A 21,047-nucleotide genomic window follows, 5' to 3' on the forward strand; every position below is an offset into this window, starting at 1 on the left:
AAATTTGAATTTCAGGTAGATAACAGATAACTTTTCAGTATAAGTATGTTCCAAATATCGAAGGGGCCCATTTGTACTAAAAAATGAAACGTGTTGTTTAGCTTCAGTTCAAATGGAAGCAAGTGCCCTCGGTTTCTGCCTCTAAGTCTGGCAGCCGCAGCCAGAAGCCGTCCCCCCTCTGTGAGTTTCAGGACAGTGCTCAGCACAGCATAGCACAGCTCAGGCGGCGGGAGATGGTCAGAAGATGGGGTGCTGGAGGATCCCCGAGAAACCTCCGCTCATCAAAATGAAGCAGAATAACCGAGAGCTAAGAACGGAACAGATTCCCGGAAGCAGAACTAGAAGTGAGGGGACGGGAGGAGGAGAGATCAGCCTGAAATGCAGCGGGAGGGGCGCAGCAGCGTTTCTCAGCCACGCGTTCTGGCTGGGAGGTTGCCAGGCAGAGTAACAGGCGCCGAAGGGCTTGGCAAACAATGACTGAGGTTCTCATAAAAGCCCAGCCTCACAGGTGCCCAGCAGAGAGAGGCTTATTGTTTCCCAGGTGACCTCACGCGTCCCTCCTGCCCCCTCCCCCTCAGCCTGTGCACCGACTGCAGTAACTATCAAGAACATGATCAGAACATGAAACCAGCTAAGCCTAGTGCTGTGGGTGCACAGTGCTAAATTCTGCCTCGGGTGTCCGAGCAATTGATAGATGTTTCATAAAGATCATGTCTTGTGCTACAAAGACAGGTTTCGTCTATCATGTTTTCAAGACACACTCCCTGCTGAACACACTGACAAAACCATGTTCATCTTTGTTGCTATAAATCTTGGAAGATCGTATTTGATAAAGGAAGTGCCGATGGAATTCTCATGCTCCGGGGTGGAGGCAAGGGATGCAGCTCAGTGCAGTGACCGCCTCTATCGCAGGAGGAAGGCTGGCTATTGTGGCCATGGGACGTGAAGCAACAGCTAACATTGTCAGGTAGGAGGCTTAAGGATTCTCAGCTCTGTGCCTGACCCAAATACAACAGCCCAGAAAAAATCTCCTGGATTCGATTCCATTTCTCTTGCGTTAGTGTCTCTGTTACCTCCAGAGGGGGCTCCAAGGAGACCGCTGAACAGGGAGGACATATTTAGGAGCTTACGATTCAGGAAATACAACACTAAATTGATAAATATCAGGCTTGGGAATGACTCATATCTACAAAGCCACACAATTACTCCCCCTGATGCATGAGCAGCCCCCAAATCGGTGCCCCATCCCTGGAGGAGCTGCCCCGGCTGGAACCACCAGGACACCTCAGGAGGGGAGCATGCGGGGCGTGCCCACGCCTCCCACCACCACCACGTGGGGAACACAACCAGCGGGGTGCTCCGAAGCCTCCCCAGCCCCCCCACGCTGCGTGCTTGCCCGAACCTTCCCATGTCCTGTGATGTCATGGGAGTGCAACCCTCAGAGGCCGCTGATCGTCCCCACCCCTTCCTCCATCATCCAGGGAGAGTTCATTCCTAAGGGGATCCTTAGGAGCATCCTGTGGAAAACCAGCTAAGCCTAGTGCTGTGGGTGCACAGTGGTAAATTCTGCCTTGGGTGTCCGAGCAATTGATAGATGTTTCATAAAGATCATGTCTTGTGCTGAGACTAACCTGCTCCACTTACCAGGCAGGCCCATGGCCACAAGAATAATCAGTCTTACCAGGACTTTTATCCCTGTCATCTTTCCCAACCACAAAATGCAAGCCCCCCGCAACTGTCACCTCACATATTGTTCTTGCCCCCCTTGCCCTACCTGTCTCATCCCACCCATCCCTCCTCTACTGCTGGCCTCCCTGCGAACCCGTCCAGCTCTGCTCTCTGGGCCCCTCATTCCATGGCTAATTCACCCTCCCACAGGCTCCATCTTGTCGCAGGACACCCCCCGTCAGCTCTTTCTTGCCACTGAGACCTGTTTCCCCTCCAGGGAAACGGCCCCGTCTGGAGCCCTCTCAAGTGGAGGATGCTCGTTCTCCTACCGCGTGAACGCCAGCAGGGCAGAGACAGTGCTGGCCTTCTGACTCACCGAGACCGTTTCAGGATCACTGCTCTCTGATGCCAAGGCCAAACGTTTTCCTCCTTTGAGATCTGTGCCATTTGGTCCTGCTACCCACGCTTTCCGACGCTGAAATGTAAGGCTACTCGGAATATGTTGGTCCAACCAGGGAACAAACCCCCCAGCTACCCTAAGCAGACTTGGGCTCCTGGCTCACAGTTTCATTTTCCACCCCATGTGTTGCCAACATCCCAAATGACTTCAACATCCACAGAGAAACTCCATTTAACAAGCCTGGCCTCAATGTTCCTTCACCTCCAGTGATCTGTCTGCGTGACCGTTCCTGCCTGTCTCACTTCCTTACCTCCTACTCTTCAACCTGGCCCAGGGCGCCGTCTGCCTCCGCACTCTCTGAAATTGTTTTGGCAAAAGTCGGTCATCACTTACCATCCAGACCCAACAGACTTGTAGTTCTCATCTAGCCTGACCATTGACCACTCTGCACCATTCGACGCTGTGAGCCACCGCACCCCCTGGACACGCAACCTCTTGCCTGGCCTCTGAGATCTCACTCTCTCGACCCTCTCTCTTGCCTTTCCTAATTTTCCTTCGCTGGTCCTTCTGCTTCAGCCTCCTCCATCAATACTGGGGACCCTAATGCTCTCCTGTTGGTCCTTTCCCCCCTTTATCCTTGCTACCCATCTCTGTGGGCCACCTTATCCACTCTCCTGGCTACACGTCCACGATTCATCTCTCTAATTAACTTCTTGCCTTGAGCACTAAAGCTCTATATATTTATTACCTTAGACACTCCCATCTCATACTCATTCTCAACATACCCATAATCAAACCACAATTGAACTCTCCCTCCAAACCCGCTGCTCTTCATGTATTCCCTGCCTTGGTAAATGGCACCTTTTCCACTCAGAAACCGGGAGTCACCGTAGACTGTCCATCTCAGCCCCATTCTACTCAGTGCAGATCAGTTCTCCTTCCTCCGTGAACCTCTGACTCACCTCCCATCTTTCTACTTCCTACTGTGACTGGTTTGACTCAAGCCCTTATGACTTCCTACCTCAAATGCTACCACAACATCATCCCCGCCTTCCCTCCAGCTTCCGATTTACTCAGCACGCTGCTCTCAGTGATCTTTCCTTAACAGAAATCAGACCCTGTTACTCTCCAGTTACAAAGCTGTAACGGCTCCCCACTGCCAAGAAAATACAGTTCTAAATTTGAAAGCATGGCTTTTTAGCTTCTCATGAGCTGATCCCCCTTCAGCTTTATCTCTTGCTAAACACCACTGTATCCACACAAACCCTGCAATCCCGCCAGACCAAGTGCTTGAAACCTCACAAGCACACCCTATGCCCCACACCTCTGTGCTTTTACTTGAGAAGTTTCCCAGGCTGCACTGCTCTGTCCTTTCCCTCCCTCTTAGATTCATTCTCCCAGACATAAATGTGAATAGTCTTTGAAGGTTTTGTTTAAGTACCACCTCTTCCGTTCAATTTTCCTAAACCTACCCAGGGAAGGTTGACCATTCCTCCAGATTGTAAGCCCTCTAACAGGTCCTGGGTCTCCTTCACCTTTTAATCTACAACACCCAGCACAATGCCTGCTAACCAGCTTGACCTCAGTGACTGCTTAAGAAATGAATCAATAGTAGCCTCTGCTCCTGCGGCTACGGATAGACCTTCAGTTTTCCCAGAGCCGCTGGTACGGAATGCTCACATTCTGCACCTTGTCTAGAATGGCACGGAGCTTCACATGTTCTATAGTGGAAATACATAACTGGTGAAAGAGTGATGTGCTATTGCCCAAGTCTGGATAAGACTCTGCATGTATATGTGCATGTACCCATGTATGCACATGTATCTGTGTGTGTGTGTGTGTGTGTGTGTGTGTGTGTGTGTGTGTGATAGAGAGAAAGAGAGAGAGAGAGAGAGAGAGAGAGAGAGAGAGAGAGAGACCTACCTACTATTTCTTTGCTGTCTCTGCTGCTAGAGGGATAGGGCATGTGTTTTTGGGATTCCAAGTAGGAATGCAGAATATATTTTGTCATGAAAACAATGCTAAAATTAGTGTTTACACAATTCCTATATTTATTCAGCTTTATGAGTCATATTAATATTATTATAGAGTTGCATTATGGACTAGAAAGCTAAATAATCAGTTAAATTGGGACTACATTGATACTTTGGGAAACTTAATAGCCATTGTACGTTCTGTGATGTGCCATCTAGATACCCCTTTAAGAATCAAGAACTTAAAAACAAAACAAACCTACAAATAAATGTAACCCAGGAGGTGAAAGATCTGTATCTATACTAATAATAGACAAATATGTAAATTGACCATATCTCCACAACACCCACAGCCAATCAGGAGTGAGTATGCAAATTAACCTGACAAAGATAGCAGGCCTGTGGTCAGCACGCATGCGTGCAGGCACCGAGTGGCTTGGGGGAGGGTGGGATGCCCACCTGCCCTCTGTGTAGCTGGGGGTGACATGGCGGGCATCCCCAGGACCCCGTCCACTTTGAGCCTGAGGCCAGCACATGCACGCGCTGGCGCCAAGCGGCTGGGGTCCCAGGGATGCCACTGGAGTGTCCAGTCCTGTCAGCCCAACCTGGGGGTGGCTGGAGTTCGCAGTCCTCTTGGTTTGTGCAGCCCCTGGACCAGAAGCGGAAACCAAGAGTGCAGGGAGCACCAGGAATTCTGGGAATCATTGTTCTGGTGGCAGCCTTGGACCGGAAGCTAAAGCCCAGAGCACAGGGATCACCAGGAATGCTGGGAATCATAGTTCTGGTGGCAGATGCGTTGCGGGATCTCCTAGACACTAGAGCAAAGTGAGCCTGGAGCAAGTTACTGTTGCGGGTTGGGGGTGGAAGGAAAGCAAAGGTGAGAGACATAAGTAAAGTCACTGTGTTGAGGAAAAATTAAAGGGAAGATATCCTGCAACTTCTAGGAAATCTCCACCAATGGAGCAAAGAAAATAAAAAAAGACCTCTATTATTCTGTGAGCACCAAACCAAACTGGGTTGGGGTCTCAGACAATTCTCTCATATGATTGCAAAGACAGATGGAAACTCCTGGATTGGAGAGGGCTCCCCTGAGGGCTCCCAGATTGAAGAGGGTGCAGGTCGGGCTGAGGGACCCACCCCCCGTGCATGAATCTTCATGCACCAGGCCCCTAGTATTTCTATAAAATATTAGTAAAAGAAATTGAAGAAGACACAGATAAATGGAAAGATATTCTAATGCATTTTTCAAATAAATAGAATAATCCTGAAATTTTTTTTATGGAACCAGAAAAAAACCCAAGTAGCCAAAGCAATCTTGAAGAAAAAGAACAAATCTGGAGGCATCCCATCCCCTGATGTCAAACTATATTACAAACATCAATGCACTGGCATTAAAAATAGATATATAGATCAGTGGAACAGAATTGAGAGCTCCCAAATAAATCCATGCCTATGTGGTCAATTAACTTACAACAAAGGAGCCAAGCATATACAATGGGGGAAAGATAGTATTTCAATAAATGGAGTTAGTAAAACTGGGCATCCACATAAGAATAAATAAAACTCAACTACTATTTTACACCATTCAAAAAAACTAACTCAGAATGAATTAAAGACTTGAACATAAGATCTGAAATAATAAAACTCCTAGAAGAAAATGTAAGCAGTAAGCTCCAAGACATAGGTCTTGGCGATGATTTATTGAATCTAACACCAAAAGCAAAAGCAACAAAAGCAAAAATAAACAAGTGGGACTGCATCAAACTAAAAAGCAAAGAAAACCATCAATGAAGTGAAAAGGCAGCCTACTGAGTGAGAAAAAATGTTTTCAAATCATATACCTGAAGTGCTAATATCCAAAATAAGTAAAGTACTTGTACAACTCAATAACAAAAATCCAAATAATCCAATTTAAAAATGAGCAGATCTGAATAGACATTTTCCAAAGAAAATATACAGATGGCCAACAGATACATGAAAAGATGCTCAACATTATTAGTCATCCGGGAAATGCAAATCAAAATCACAACGCAATATCACCTCACCTCTATCAGAATGGCTATTATTTAAAAAGAGAAGAAATAAGAAGTGTTGGTGAGGATGAGAAAAAGGAAACCCTGTGCACTGTTGGTGGGAATGTAACAGTGCAGCTACCGTGGAAAGCAGGAGAAGCAGGTTCCTCAAGAAATGGAAACTAGAACTGCCTAATGATCCAGCAATTCCACTTCTAGGTTTTTATCCAATGAAAACAAACACTGACTCAGAAAGATATATGCATCCCCTGTTCATTACAGCATTACTTATAATAATAACCGAGATATGGAGATAACCTGAGTGCCCATTGAAGGACAAATGGGTAAAGAAATTGTGATACAAACACAGACACACAGACACAATGGGATATTACTCAGCCATGACAAAGAATGAAATCTTGCCATTTGTAACAACATGGATGGACCTTGAGGGCATTATGCTAAGTGAAATAAGTCAGAAAGAGAAAGATAAATATCATACAATCGCTCTCATATGTGGATTCTAAAAAAACAAAAACCAAGCTAATGGACACAGAGAACAGATTGGTGATGACCACAGGCCAGTGGAAGAGGTGAGACAAATAAAATTTAAGGAGAAAATAATGAAACACTCATTCCTCCAACTGCTGGGGCACATTAACAGAAAGTCCTCAGTTGTCAACCCTACTTAGTTTTCTCAGCTGAAAAAACGGCCTCATTGAGAGCCATGCCTCCTGCCAGGGGAGGCCCACATCCAATGACTGATGGTCACGAGGGAGAGAGGCCCTGTCCCCTGGCCTCAAGCGGAGGATTCTGAAAGGCCCGCTCGGCCCCAGAGCCTGGAGCTCTCTCAGCCACAGCACAGCTCAGCTTCTCCCTCTGCCAACTGCTGCTCCCACTCCACAGGTGTGGCCCCGGGCCCTTCCTCATAAACATTATGTCAGGCTGTGCTTCTTAGGGAGCCCTACCTACCTTCACAGGAGAACATGAAACCCGAGTTAAAAATAATCACCTGAAGAATTAATGTGTGAATGCCATGTTTAATGAAACAAAGTTGCCTGCGTTCCGACCCAGCGTTCATATTCATGACCCTCTATCCCATTCCCAGCCTCCTTCGCTGTTCTGCGCCATGCAAATGAGTGGCTTTGGGCAGCTGGCCTTCCCTAATTGTTTGGTAAGGGTGCTCGGCCAGACCTGCGTGGAGTGCCTCTCCCAGCTATGTTTGAAAGGAGGTTTGAGGATATCACTCCTATTTGCCGATTTAATCTGCCTGTGCAAACAATATCCAATCTACTTTATGGACGTAACTAAATAAAAATGTAGCCTTTCATCCTAAACTTCAGGACAAGGTAAGAAATATGGCATTATCCCACAATACGATTCTTCCTGTTACAGTACTGTGCTCTTCAGACGTGAGACTGGCCACAGAGCTGCAGAGGAGGCAGCGATCCGTTTACTGACTCTCCTGAACTGCGCTTACGGGAAAATGCAAAGATGAAAGTGTGGTCAGTTCCAAATAGGAGGGTGGCATGGATCATGAGAGCTTTGAAATGCAGGAGGTGGGCAATTGGGCCTGGGGCCTAACACAAAGCAAGCTGAGAAGGATCTCAGAAACTGTAATCTTCCTTCTTTTCATCTGGTTGTTTTATGGGTGAGTTTTGTCTCCATCAAGTTCTCTTTGAGCTCTTCTTTACACCTTAGTGGAGGGTTGGGCATATTAAGCCTTTCTAGCAGTAGCTCTGGTCTAGAGAGCCATCCTTTGAGCAAGAGTAACCAAACCCAAGGAGCTGGCTCCTGGTCCGAAACAGCATCCGAGAGCCCCGCGCCCGCTCTCTGGGCGCAGCTGCACCCTCAGCGCCAGGAGAACCCACAGCCAGGAAGAAGGAGAAAGGGAGCCGCCCTTTATGCCTCGGGAACTGCTCTGGGCTCCTCGCCTCTTCTGTTTCCATCGTTCCCAACTTGGACTGTTATGGTATTTCCTAAGCCATTTGCTCAAGTCTCCAGGAGCCAGGTACTCGTCTCCAATGTACCCAGAGGATTTCTTCCAGAAACACTCCCAGAGCACAGCCATCGCCAGGCCCGTTCTGCTTCTCTGGTTTCCTTGCAACCAAATGAAGAAAATTCCCTGGACTGGCATTCACGGGTTTTCATAATGTGTCCCTACTTATCCAATAAAGACATGCAGGCAATTGCAACAGTACGAAGCATTGTCTATGCCTCAACTCCCCTTCCCTGAAGCGACCATTCTAACAATGCCCCCCTCATTTTTGTAGCCTTATTTCTCCTGACTTCCTGTATATCTCCAAGGCCTCAGCTAAACTAATATCCCTGCCAACTCTACACGTTTTTCCGTGTCCTGTTCCCAAACCTTTGTTCATAATATTCTTTAAACCTAGGATGTTTAGACCCTTCTCCCCTCCATCTTTGAGTCCCCAGTCCTACCAGTCTTTTGAGACCTAACTTCCATGTTCCTGGCTCTGGAATGCTTTTCTTGATCTGCTTATTGACATTCCTCTCTTCTCCGCTGACTCCCCACAGCACTGCTTCTAGTCCCTGCTATAGTACTTGCTACTTTATCTTCTTCTCTTTGGGTAGGGGCCAGCCTCCTTTACTCAAGTGTGAGGGTCCAGAGCAGAGAGCATTTCTCAGTTCACCTCGGAACCCCCTGCAGCGGTGCCCTTGGGCCTTCCTGAACACCCTGGAGAGTGAACACACACTCCTGGAGTAAGAGAAACCAGCCTGGAGCCCTGGCTTTGGCTGTCAATTCACCTTTTAAAATGCCAGTGACATCACCTGTGATGAGTGGGCTCTGTTACCACCTCAAAGAGTGGAAGGGCGAGGAGGGGCTGCAGAATACTGAGGGCTCCAGGTGACTATTTGGAGCTTACAGTCAGAGAACTGAAACAGGAGGAAAAAAAAATCCAAACAAACCCAACCCAAACCAAAACAACAACAAAAAAACTAAAAAAGAAAAAACCAACCCAAACAAAGAACTCCCACCCAAACAAACTATAAAACTCCTGCTATTTTAAAGAGAACAATATGACTCTTTCAAACTGCAAGGCTGAACAACCCCTCCTATTATTTCAATAAAACCAAAACAGACATTTAACCCCCAAAACAACAACAAGAGCCCCAGCGCCTCGCCCCTCCTCCTCTGCGGCAGCCCAGTGGCTTTGATTCTCCAGTGAACCATGAATTCGGTTTCATGTTCTTTCAACAGGAGAAGCTTGAAAGGAGTCATTTTCAGCTTAAAGTGGGGGTAAGTGGAAAAAGGGGGTCATCAAAAAGGGGAGACAACTTCACAAGGTCTCAGAGTACAAGATGGCCAAATTTACTTGCTTTCCACATTAAAGACAGTCCGGGGATGGTAAATGGAAATGGACAACCCCTACATAAGGCAGAAATACTTTCCAAACAGCGTGCTAATGCATTTTTGAATTTGGTTTAGAGTACACAAGCTGCTTGTATAAAATAATGCGATAATAAAAGCCGAACCAGCTCCGAGGACCTTAAACATTGCCACAAGCTATCCCATTACCTGTTGCCTTGCACAGCATGGGCTCATCCACAGCAATTTTCATCCTACCTGTAGTTTTGCCAAAAAATAAAATCAATCCCCCAGCAGTCCCTCCTCCACTGCTTAGATCATTATCAACCCATTTGTGAGCCTGCTCCTCCTCAAAGTTATTGCTAGAACTGTATCCAGTGACAGTGAAAACAACTCAAAAGCCCTTTCAACTGCAAGGCTTTGTGCCAAAACTCTTTTACCTCATTTGTACTTGGACTTTACAAACAATTTCCATTATTTTTTCAGTGATTTTCTACTCAAGTAAACTTAACTCATTCTCCAAACAAAACTATAGTCTTTCTCGATAGCAGTATCAAGAGAGGGAAAGAGTGACTGAGAGTTGACTGTAATTATGAGTTAGGAGAGAGATTATGAGCTGCTGTGGGGACAAAGAATTATGAGACGAGAGATGGTGTGGGCAAGAGAAAACAGAAATAGAGAGGGTCTGGCGCACACGGCGAGGGGCTGGGCAGCGAGGCCATGTCTGCAGGGCACATGGTGTATGCCTTTGGAAAAGGCCAGTAGACAGAGTTCCTTCCCTCATGAGCCTGGGGTTCTGATGTGGGAACTCATTGGGACCTTTCATGTCGACGGGAGACACACCAAGATTATGTTCCTATGGCAACAGTGCCTCTTGGCTGCAGCGCTGGGGAGGCACTCTTCTCTACCTCCATGGAGAGCCTCCCCAGCCACATAAACACCAGGGGGCCAATCTCACCCTACCACCCCCAGACACTCACATATCCTACATAATAAAATGGTAATATGTAAATTACCATCACTCCGCTACGCCCACGATTGGGCCAGCGGGAGTCGCAGGGGGTGGGACTCAGGGTGGCCGGGGTAGCTGACTGGGCCAGCAGGACGCTGAGCTCAGTGTCTGCTCAGCGTCTGCGCCATGGCTGCGCTGGAGGCTTTCTAAAGGCCTGGTGCACCAGCAGACAGACAGCCAGCTGGTGCACCAGGTGCATGATTAAATCATGCACTGGGCCTCTAGTCCTTTATAAAGGCACCAGGCCCTTTTACTCCACCTCCTAAAGGCTTCTGATCCCCCACCTCTCTCTCTTCATCCCATCCTTCACTCTGGACTAAGGTAACGGCCTTCTAATTGCATGTGCAAACTTCATGTCCTCTGCCAATCTGTTCTTCTCAGCCTCTCACTCCGCAATCCCAACCATCCTGGCCTTTCGCTTCCTCAAACGCTCCTTTCTCCCACAAAGGCCCTGAAAGCTACCCAAGTGATTGTTCTGCTTGCAACATTCCTTCCCCACACTCCCACCCCACGCCCCTTTTGGATCTTTCTGGGGTTAACTTGAGCCGGGGTCCCCGGAGTGTGCTCCCTCAGTAAGAGAGAGGCGTGCTTTGTAGCTAATTGCTCAAGGGGCTCTGAGGTCAGAGACTGTCCATGTGCGTCCTCGTTTTTAATATGGGGTAAAGCAAGAACTTAGGTAAGGGTTAAGCAAGTTAATTCAGGTAGAGAACTTTGAATAGCCCCTGATACATACAAGGGCTATGTATACTTTAGTTATAATAATAATAATTAGCACAATACCTCAAACAAAGTGTGTACTCAATAAATAGGTGTTGAAGGAATAAAGGAATAAACAAATGCTATATAATAAAAGGGTAATATGGAAATTGACCGAACAGTAGAACAACTGGAATGCCCACGGCCCCTCCCCCTGGCTGGCCCCACCCCTGAGTGGGCACCCTGACCCCAATCGGGGGTGGGGCCGGCTGGCCAACCAGACACGGTCCCTTACCCAGCCATCCCATTCCCGATGGCCCCCATCAGGCACAGGCTGTCTGGACTCCACCAGTGCACGAATTCATGCACTGGGCCTCTAGTAGGTGAATGAACGGATAATTGTGCACTGGGCCTCTAGTAGGTGAATGAATGGATAATCGTGCACTGGGCCTCTAGTAGGTGAATGGATGGATAATCGTGCACTGGGCCTCTAGTAGGTAAATGAATGGATAAATTCACCCACCCAGAGGGCCACTTACTTTTCCAGCCCGCTGTCACCCATCACAGAGGACAGGAGTAACGCCTCTCCCTCTCCACAGCCACCACGATAAATGCTAAAACAGCATTTTTGGTCTCCTATGACTTTGAATTTATCCTACAGTTTTGCTAAAAAAATATTCAGAGGAAGAAGACTTGAAATTAAAATGTAAAAGGGTTCTAATATATGGTAACAGCAGGAACCTAGACTTCAGGTGGGAGCACATGGTAGAGTACACAGGTGTCAAATTATAACCCTGCATCCCTGAAAACTATGTATGTTATGAACCAATGTTACTCCAATAAATTTAATTTAAAAGGAGATAAAGGGATATAATATCGCAATCTATATACCCAGGCTTCTCAATTTTGTCTTTATAAGTGAAAAAAATCTCTTTCTGAGTGAGACCAGGCTCGAATTATTCCTAAGCCAATTCCTTTAGGAAACCTTGCATGTCAGGGCACCATCCCAACAAACATTTACACAGAAAATATTTACACAGAAAATGTCAACTGATGTTGTCAAAAGGGAAGCATTTAAACCTTTGTTCTAGTACATTCCATACTTCAGATTCTTCCACATGTTCCAGAGAAAGGCATCAGCCATATTCCTGGACATCGCACGCGGCTGGTCTAATAGAAAAGGAAAGTACACACACCAACCAGGGCTTCTGGTGGCTCAGTGGCTGTGACACTGAGGCACTGGTCAAAAGCTGCCGATGGCGGAGCCCCTGGGTCGTGCAACACTGTGAAAATGCTGCTTAGAGCCTGTGATGGCAGACTCTGATGATGTCGTTAAGTTATTTTGCTGCAGACAGCTCCTTCGGATTTAGGACTAAGCTCTGCGACATCACCTCAGCAATGCAGCGTCTGTCCTTATCCTTCCCTCCTGTGTCAGGGGGAAGTCTTGGTTCCTGTCTCCAAAGTTAACTTTTCTACTGTGGCCCGGACCTAGCGATGCCTGCCTCTCAACCCTGTGACAGTTCAGACATTGTTTGTTTCAATTCAGCCATCAGTTTTGGAAACTGAGATTTCATTTATTTGATAGTTACAATAAAAATTAAAAAAATGAATTGATAGAGCTTTCAGGCTTGCACATTCAACACCAAAGGATGCTCTCCTGAATTCCACAATGGAGAAGGAGGAATGCTGGAATTGTTTTTGAGGGTGGATACACTTTATATGGGGTCTTTTGTAGCTGTTGTTACCACTACAGAACCTCAACAAACATCAGTAATAATAAAAATGAGAATTACAATGAATGAAATGATAAATTGATAATTGCTTACATTATTTCTACTTGTTATATTGATGTATAATTTATGATATTCTATGTAAGGTTCTATAATCTATATTTATAAGTAAACATCACTGACCTGTTTTTCTGTGGAGTAAATTGGATCTGTGCCCAAAAGTGGAGGAATCTTGGGCCTGTGTGGGAGCTGAGGGCGGCAATATCCTTGGACCCTCCGGGTTCCCTGGGGGGAGGGGGGAGCTCTGTGTGCGTCTAGATTCGTTTCTATCCGTGCCAGATCCGTGGAGGGCATCCTGAACTTTCTTCTTTTCCTTCTTTAACATATTGACCAGAATATCTGAGGCGTGACTTAAGGATTTCATGACTCATGCTAGATTATAATGGTCGAAACATGAATGTTTCAAATGAGATTGATATTCCCAATAATATTCACTATTTCCCACGTGGTGAAGACGGACTAGAGGAAGTCTTCAGTCTCCTGGAGTCACAGGTGGCGCCATGGACGCTGGGAGGCTACTGGTCTTCCAATGTGGTGCCATCGTAGGCAGAGATAGCCAACCCAGAGCTCGGGAGCATGCTCTGCGTGTAAACCAATGCAGCCTGACCGTTTCTATGAAATGTTTATAAAAATAGCGTGAACACGGAGAGGCAGCAGGCAATGGCTCTAGGTACATATCAGTCAGCAAATTAGAGTTGACCCAGGAGGCCGCTCAGGAGTGTCGAGAGAGAACCCAGAACCCGCCCTGCTGGGGATCGGCCAGATCAATCCTGGTGCCCAGAGCACCTCCAGGCTTCGTTAAAATACCTTCACGTGGGCTTTAAAGTCACTTTGCTTAAAATACATAATTTTGGGTCTGAAATTGAACTGGAAAGAGGTAACTTATTAGTTTAAATAGTCATTTTAAAGTGCATTGGTATTTAGATATATTATGGGTACTGACGGTAAGAGAAAATCATTGCATTCTACCCCACCTCACTGTTCTGCCGGGCTCAGCGTGACCAGAACTCTAGGGGATTCTTGTCACTTCTCCAGGAGAAGCTATAATCCCTCTTGAGAATGTCGGAGCTCTGACTGCAGGAGCAGTAAGACCAATTCAAGAACTTCGCCAGCCCTGGAAGCGGCTTCATTCATGCAAGAGTTTGAGAGAATGTGAGCTGTGCAGGAGAGAAGACTGACTCTCAGAGAGGAGAGGGAGCGTCCGGTTACACTTATTCTTGGGCGAGTAACACGGAAGTCATTTGCCCTCCATCTTCTCCTCCGCTTTGACTCCCAACTTTTCCATTTCTGGAAGGATCATCAGTTTTTCTCTTACAATCCCCATGTGGCTCCTAGTCTTTGCCTCAAAAAAACCTGTACCCACCAAAGGGGCTCACACCCCTGTGTGCCTGACACTGGCCCGCCGGAGAGGAACCGGGCTCCGCCGGGCCTCCCAGACTCGGTGTGTCGGCAGCAGCAGCAGACACCCGGCGGGTTCGCGCCCTGCAGGGGCAACGTGCTTCCATTCCCCGCCCAGCGACCCTCACTAGAGCATGAGCTGTGTGTCAGGCTGTGTCCAGGGCCGGGAATATATGACACCAAGGCAGCCTCTCCTGAAGCAGACGTCCTGCTGGGGAAGGCGGCTCACACACACGCATGCATGCATAGACACATGCGCTCACACATGTGAGAGAGTGAAAGCGCTTATTTTAAAAAGGCCAAGATCACCGGAGTGGCTGCTCTGCACTGGGCGCCACCCTTTCTGAGAGGGACGTGTCTACGCTGAGATCTGAATGGCCAGCAGAACCGGGCACAGGAAGGGGCCTCTGCAGAGGGAATGGCCGAGGCTAACACCCTGAGGAGAAACGGCGTGGCAGTGGCTCCCAGCAGGGGCCACTGTGCCACCCAGGGGACACTTTCGGTTGTCATACCGGAGGGGGGGTAGGTGCTGTTACTGAGCTCTGGTGGGCAGAGGCCAGCCGTGCTGTTCACCCTCCCGCGATGCACAGGAGAGGCCCCTGGCACAGCGCTGCTGAAACACCTGTGTTAGAACAACAACAAGGTCCCTGTGACTGCAGCCTGACGGCGGCAGGGGCGTGAGGAGCGAAGTCAGGGTGGCCGGCCGATCACCAAGGCCTCATGGTCTGGGGGAGGCGGTCTGAGCGGAATCCCGAGTTTCGTGGGAGGCCCTGGAAGACTGCAACCGCGTGTTTTGGTTCCCATTTGCTAAAGCTCACAATACAAAGCTACCGTCTTCTCATCTCTCCCGCCGCCTTCCCCTTCCCTCTCTGTTTAACGTGGGCCTTCCTTCCTGCCCAGCGCTGTGCGGGGACCAGGGGACCCCCCTTACGTTTTCTGAAGGGGCTTCAGAAGGGGTGTTCAAACTGATAGCGACACTAAATGACATCATTTTCACTCTCTCTCCAAGACCGACACTCGGCGCCGTCCACTCATTTTGGTCGCATTGCTGTCTCTTGCTGACCTCGAGTATTAGCACTTTTCCCCCCTGCTAAGTCGTGTCTCTCTTATTCCTGTCACAGTCTTGGCCTTCTTGGTTCTACAAAAAAATGTATGAAAATACCCTCCAACCCAACTGTGAAAAATGATGAGATCTCAGGAGCCTTTCCCGGTGGATCTGGCCGCTCTTTCCCTTCTGAGTCGCATGTGGGTCTGGTCTGTCACACCGCCCAGCGCCCTGCCACCCCCAGGGAGCCTGGCTCTGCTCTGCACGTGGGCCGGCAGGGCAGGCCGCTCCTCCCCAGAACGGTGTGGAGCCAGTGCCTGGAGAGCTAGGAGTGAGTCTGGGTGCGAGCTTTGAGCTCAGTGTTCCTTTCCCCAGGCCTCCTGCCCACCATCATTTTGAATGAGTCTCAGAGGGAGGGGACCCTGCTCATGTGCCTGGCAGTCAGGAAGGGATCTTGTGTGACCCCATGACCCACAGTGGAGAAGGGAGATGCCATGTGGCTCTCTCACTCTCTTCTTAAATAAACGCACACCAGCCTAGACTGCTCCCTCCTGTCACACCCGTTTCATCCCTCCTCCATGCACACAGTCCTCAGCCCAGAAGGGGATTAGGAAGCTGGTAGGAGTATTTAGGGGAGAAGATCCTCAATCAGGACCAAGGCCAGGAAAAGCAGCGGAGCTCAGCTGGGGCTGGGCCAGCACCGGGGTCTAGGCTGGGACGTCCTGGGGGGAGTGGGGAGGGCGGGGAGAGGAATGCAGGGTGACACTGCCTGTGGCCGACAGGGGCCTGTGTGGGAGTGTCCCTCACAGGGAGCCTCGGCTGCTGGCTGGCGATGAAGCAGCTAGCGCTCATTTGAATCAGACATACAGGGTCTGCTAATTCTCAACTAAAACGAGAGGCTGAACTTAATCAGGCAGCGTGCCTACCTCCTGTTTCTGGCACATGCGCTTTTCTTTCTTTCTTTTACCTCTTTGTTACTGACTCCCTTCATGTGTAGGTTATTTTTATGCATTTTGCACGATAGCTGAAGCTAAAATGCCTTTTAGTAATTTTTCAAACATGAACCAAAATACCTGTTCATAAAGAACTGACCAAAATCATGTCTTATGTATGTTTAAAGTCTGCAAAAATGTCGAATCTTTCATTAGAAGCTTGAAAGATAAAATAGGAAACAACACCAAGGACATGGGGAGACCTGAGGTCTCCCTCCACCAACAGGGGCTCTTGCAGTAGCCACCTCGCTGTCCCTGGAGGCCACTCCCCGGCGGCCACCACGGTCAGCACCTAAACACACCGCCTCCCGGGCTCTGGGACTGCTGTCTTGAACACTCACAGACTCTCGCTTCCAAATTTGGGAACATCTGTAAGTGGAACCCAAAGCAGTAGATCTGGCCTTTAAATGAAAAGTTACATTTAAATCAATCTCCGCTCTTCATAAGCGAAATTCCATTTGTCATGCTTCAGCCATCATTTCAGTTTCACCCACACACAAGCCACAAATTCTGGGCCCTGGTGAGGCTGTGGTCAGCCCGGTGTCCGGTCAGCTAGCTAAAGATAACCAGTTAGCTTACTGGCTCAGGACTGAAACAGAAAGGGCACTGCAGAGCAGTCAAAAATATTTTTAAATTTTAATGTGAAAAGACGGTGTACAAAAGCCCACACTTTTCAATAAACTGAAATTTTTAGTCTCTCTCTCTCTCTCTCTCTCTATCTATATATATATATATACACATATATATGTATGTATATATATATATACATATATATATATATATATATATATATATATATATATATATATAACTGAAACATTACAGTACTATTATATCTGGCTAAAAACAAAGTAAAGATTTTTCTTTTCTAGCAACTCCATTTTTCAGTTGTTGCTCCATTTTGTTTGCTGAAGGGCTGGAGTGGCTCAGTGGTTGAGTATCAACCTATGAATCAGAAGGTCAAAGGCTCAATTCCAGGTCAGGGCACAGGCCCCGGTTGCGGGCTTGACCCCAGTGGGGGGGAGGGGCATGAAGGAGGAAGCCTATCTCTCTCTCCCTCTTCCTTCCTCTCTGAAATCGATAAAAAATATATATATTTTAAAAAAGACATCCCTCCTCGATGCACAGACCGTCCTCAGCCCAGAAGGGGATTAAGAAGTTGGTAGGAGTATTTAGAGAGATTAAAAATGGCAGCAAAGTAAGTGGATGCTGCATGGACATGCTCCCAGAAACGAACTGGAATTACAACTAAAATACAGAAAAACTTCCTGAATAATCAATGGAAAACTCGAAGGAGAGAACCCTGATACCCGAGGACCGAAAGTGGAGACCGCATAGAGTGTAGGAGGGGCAGAGGTGTGAAAAGGCTGGCCCGCGCCCATAGACAGCAGCTGAAGTCCCAGAGAGATATCTCAGCTAGGGGGTTGGGGGATGCCACTGAGAACTCTGGGATCTAACCCCCAAGCTGGGCCCCCAGCAGAGAGCACCAAAACTGAGGAGGGTACCCACAAAACATCTAGCTGTGAAAAGCAGTGAGGTGTTGTCTGCCAGGGAGAGATGGTGGAAATTCAGGCACCCTCTTTAAGGGCCAATGCACTAAATTCCCTGTGGAGCCACCCACCTTGTGCTCTTGCAGAGGGAGAGTGAAGTGGACTGGAGCTGTGAGAGCAGAACCCAGGACTGGGGATTCGGGGGCTAGAGCTCAGAAGGCAGACACCCCAAGTTTCCTGGGCTGAGTCATTCTCTCACACAGTGGAGGACATCTTTTCCACATAGACATCTGCCTTGCCTGGGGCGAAGACAGTCGACACACCCTGTTGGAAAACACCTTGCCCTGATAACAATTAGCCTCCAGGTAGAAGCAACTGCCCCACCCTATTGAAAAAACTCTCGCCACACCTGAGGACAATTGCCTGGGGAGTCCTATGAGTTTGTAGGCAGAGGCAGTCTCTGGAGGCGTTGAGTCTATGCCTGATCCACTTAGTCAGAAACAGCCTTTAACACTGTCCTGAATTAGAGATTGAGAGATGTAGATCTACCTAATACATAGTCAAAAACCCAAACTGAAAGCCAAAATGAGGAGACAAGGGAACAAACCACCCCCAAATGAAAGAACTAGAGAATTCTCCAGAAGAAGAGATAAATGTGAAGCAGAATCAGAGTTCAGAGTAATGATGGTAAAAATGCTCAACAGCATGAAAAAAGATATAACTATGAAAAAAGAACAGTCTGAGATAAAGAATGACATAATACAAATAAAGAACACATTGGAAAGAATACACAGCAGATTAGGGGAAGCTGAGGATCAAATCAGTGAATTAGAAGTCAGAGTTGAAAATACCACTCAATCAAAGAACCAAAAAGGAAAAGCAATTAAAAATGACATCTTACTTCAAAATAGAAAACACTAACATGTATTGGAAGCAGGTGGGTGGGGCGCCAGGTGATGTGTCCCCTCTCCCTGCTCAGGCCTATAGAGGGAATGTTTCTTACTGCTTCAGAAAGGATACTGATTTCATTATCTCTCTGCTGTAGAATATCTCGTAGTTTTTTATATTCTTCCTCTTTCAGTGGCTCCTGGCAGTCCTGGTCTTTGATTTCAGAGGACATTGTGTTCATTCCATCACCCTTCTTGTCTGTCAATAGTTTCTGGAAGATGAGATAAGAGCTAGTGTCCATATCTCTAGTCCAAGTGTGTTTCTTTAAGACTCCCACCTTTCTCACAATGACACATGCCAGCGTGCACGTCCCTTCCTGCCTCCTGTCTGTGCCATGCAGTTTCCTTCGCTTGCCATGTCTTCCCTCTCTCCATCCTCCCTCCTCTTTCCCCTCTGCTATCTGACCTCTTCTTCCCTAAACTGGGAAGTTCCTGCTCCAACATGATCTACTCTTGAACTTCATAATCCCAGACCACTTTTTAAAATGACACTTTCCATGTACGGCAATTATTCCTTACATATCTGTCTTCTCCATGACTGACTTATTCTTGCCTTTTCTATGCCTCACAACAGATTCACAACAAATGTGCGTTATCTTACAGAAGTATGTCAAATTATAAGTGAGGTGGATGTAAAGGATAATGATACTCCCTTGCACCATCACCAAAGGTAAACCTAAGGCAGAAAAAGACTGAGGACTTATATGGATAAATCCAAACTGCTGGAAAACATTAAAGGTACCATTCTCTGGATATAGCTTGAAAATAAATGGTTTTTGAACATGGAGCTATTCCGTGGTGAAGGTAGGGATTCCTGGCGAAAGAATTAGAAGTCTATGGCCTGAGCTTGTTCCCTCGAAAGTAAGAGACAAGCTCTGCAGTAATTCAGTGACAAGCACAGCTTTGGTTCGAAGGTCATCCATGTGGCTGTGTGGATGGGACCCGGCCCTTTCAGAGCTGGTCAATAGGAAAGCGGCACTGTAGTCTGAACACAGCAGATGAAGGCTTCTACCAGGGGGAAGGCTTCGCCCTACCTTTAAATGATGGAAACAGTGATGAATTTTACGCATATCGGCGCCAACCTCTAGTCTACTCTCTGGATCCCGGTCTTCCAAAAAGGATGTTATTTGTTTTTCCAACCTGCAAATATATAACATATGAGAAGCAATTGTGAGCTAGAAACTTTAGAAATTCTAATAGCATTACTTTCTTGGTTAACATTGGAAGCACAACCCCATCACCCCATACTGTTTCTAGTTCTTTATGAAAATATGGTTATCTGAATGATGTGACTACCATAATCTTACCTAATAATAGAGAAACATGTAAATTGACTGTACCTCCGCTACGCCCACAGCCAATCAGAGTGAGTATGCACATTAACCCAACAAAGATGGCAGCTAATTTGCATACATACCTGGGTCCCAGGAACCTCCTCAGCACCCAGATCACTCCAAGCCGGTCATCGGGCAGAGGCTTTAGGCTTGGGAAGGGGCCGAGCCTCCAATCGGAGGGTTGGGGGGGGGGTTCCCCTTCCCAAGCCTAAAGCCTGGGGCGGAGGCTTTAGGCTTGGGAAGGGGCCAAGCCTGTGACTGGAGGTGCCGGGGGGAACCCCTTCCCAAGCCTAAAGCCTGGGGCAGAGGCTTTAGGCTTGGGCAGGGGCCAAGCCTGGGATTAGAGGGGAAGGGAAAAAATCAATGGGAACTTATCCTCAGGTGAGGATAAAAAGAAAAACAAAGAAAGAAATGTCATATCCTATGAAAGACACATCTTGAAAATGCTTAAAGAAAGTTGTCATTTTTTTATGGTGAAGGGACTGGAGTCCGTGTTGATGAAAATACCTTGGCGGCTGCCGTGACTGGCAGTGGCTGCAGCAGCGGGGTGATGGGGTTGGCGCCTTACCCTGATCAGCAAAGGGAGGCCAGACTTCGGTTTAGGTCTGCTCCCAATGGGGAGTGGGCCTAAGCCACCAGTAGGACATCTCCTGAGGGCTTCCAGTATGTGAGAGGGGGCAGGCTGGGCTGAGTGACCCCTCCCCAGTGCACGAATTTCGTGCACCAGGCCCCTAGTAGTAAATATTAAGGGTAAAGAAAGAAATCGACCAAGTGAAATCTGAAATGATGCAATTATTTGCAATTAATTCCCAATGAATTTTCATATGCAGCTTTCAATATAAGAATCATTGATTTATACAAAACATGCATTCCAGCCAAGCTGAATTTCCATGCCCCTGTGCCTACCTGCAACATTGCAAGATAAAGTAATGAAAAAGTTTATTAGTTTCATTAAAAAT

General features: G+C 47.5%; 1 protein-coding gene across 1 annotated transcript in view; it reads right to left on the reverse strand.

Moving 5' to 3' along the window:
• Positions 1 to 21,047, reverse strand: part of KIF6 (kinesin family member 6) — a 389,490-nt gene that overhangs the window by 170,206 nt on the left and 198,237 nt on the right. The window contains exons 11-13 of the mRNA XM_028161152.2: positions 19,789 to 19,894; positions 18,828 to 18,966; positions 13,006 to 13,221 (exon numbers count right to left, since the gene is read on the reverse strand). Of these exons, the coding sequence (XP_028016953.2) occupies positions 13,006 to 13,221; positions 18,828 to 18,966; positions 19,789 to 19,894 (461 nt within the window). The remainder of the gene's footprint in view (positions 1 to 13,005; positions 13,222 to 18,827; positions 18,967 to 19,788; positions 19,895 to 21,047) is intronic.

The sequence above is a fragment of the Eptesicus fuscus genome, chromosome 10 (genome assembly GCF_027574615.1).
Source record: "Eptesicus fuscus isolate TK198812 chromosome 10, DD_ASM_mEF_20220401, whole genome shotgun sequence".
NCBI classification, from domain to species: Eukaryota; Metazoa; Chordata; class Mammalia; order Chiroptera; family Vespertilionidae; genus Eptesicus; species Eptesicus fuscus.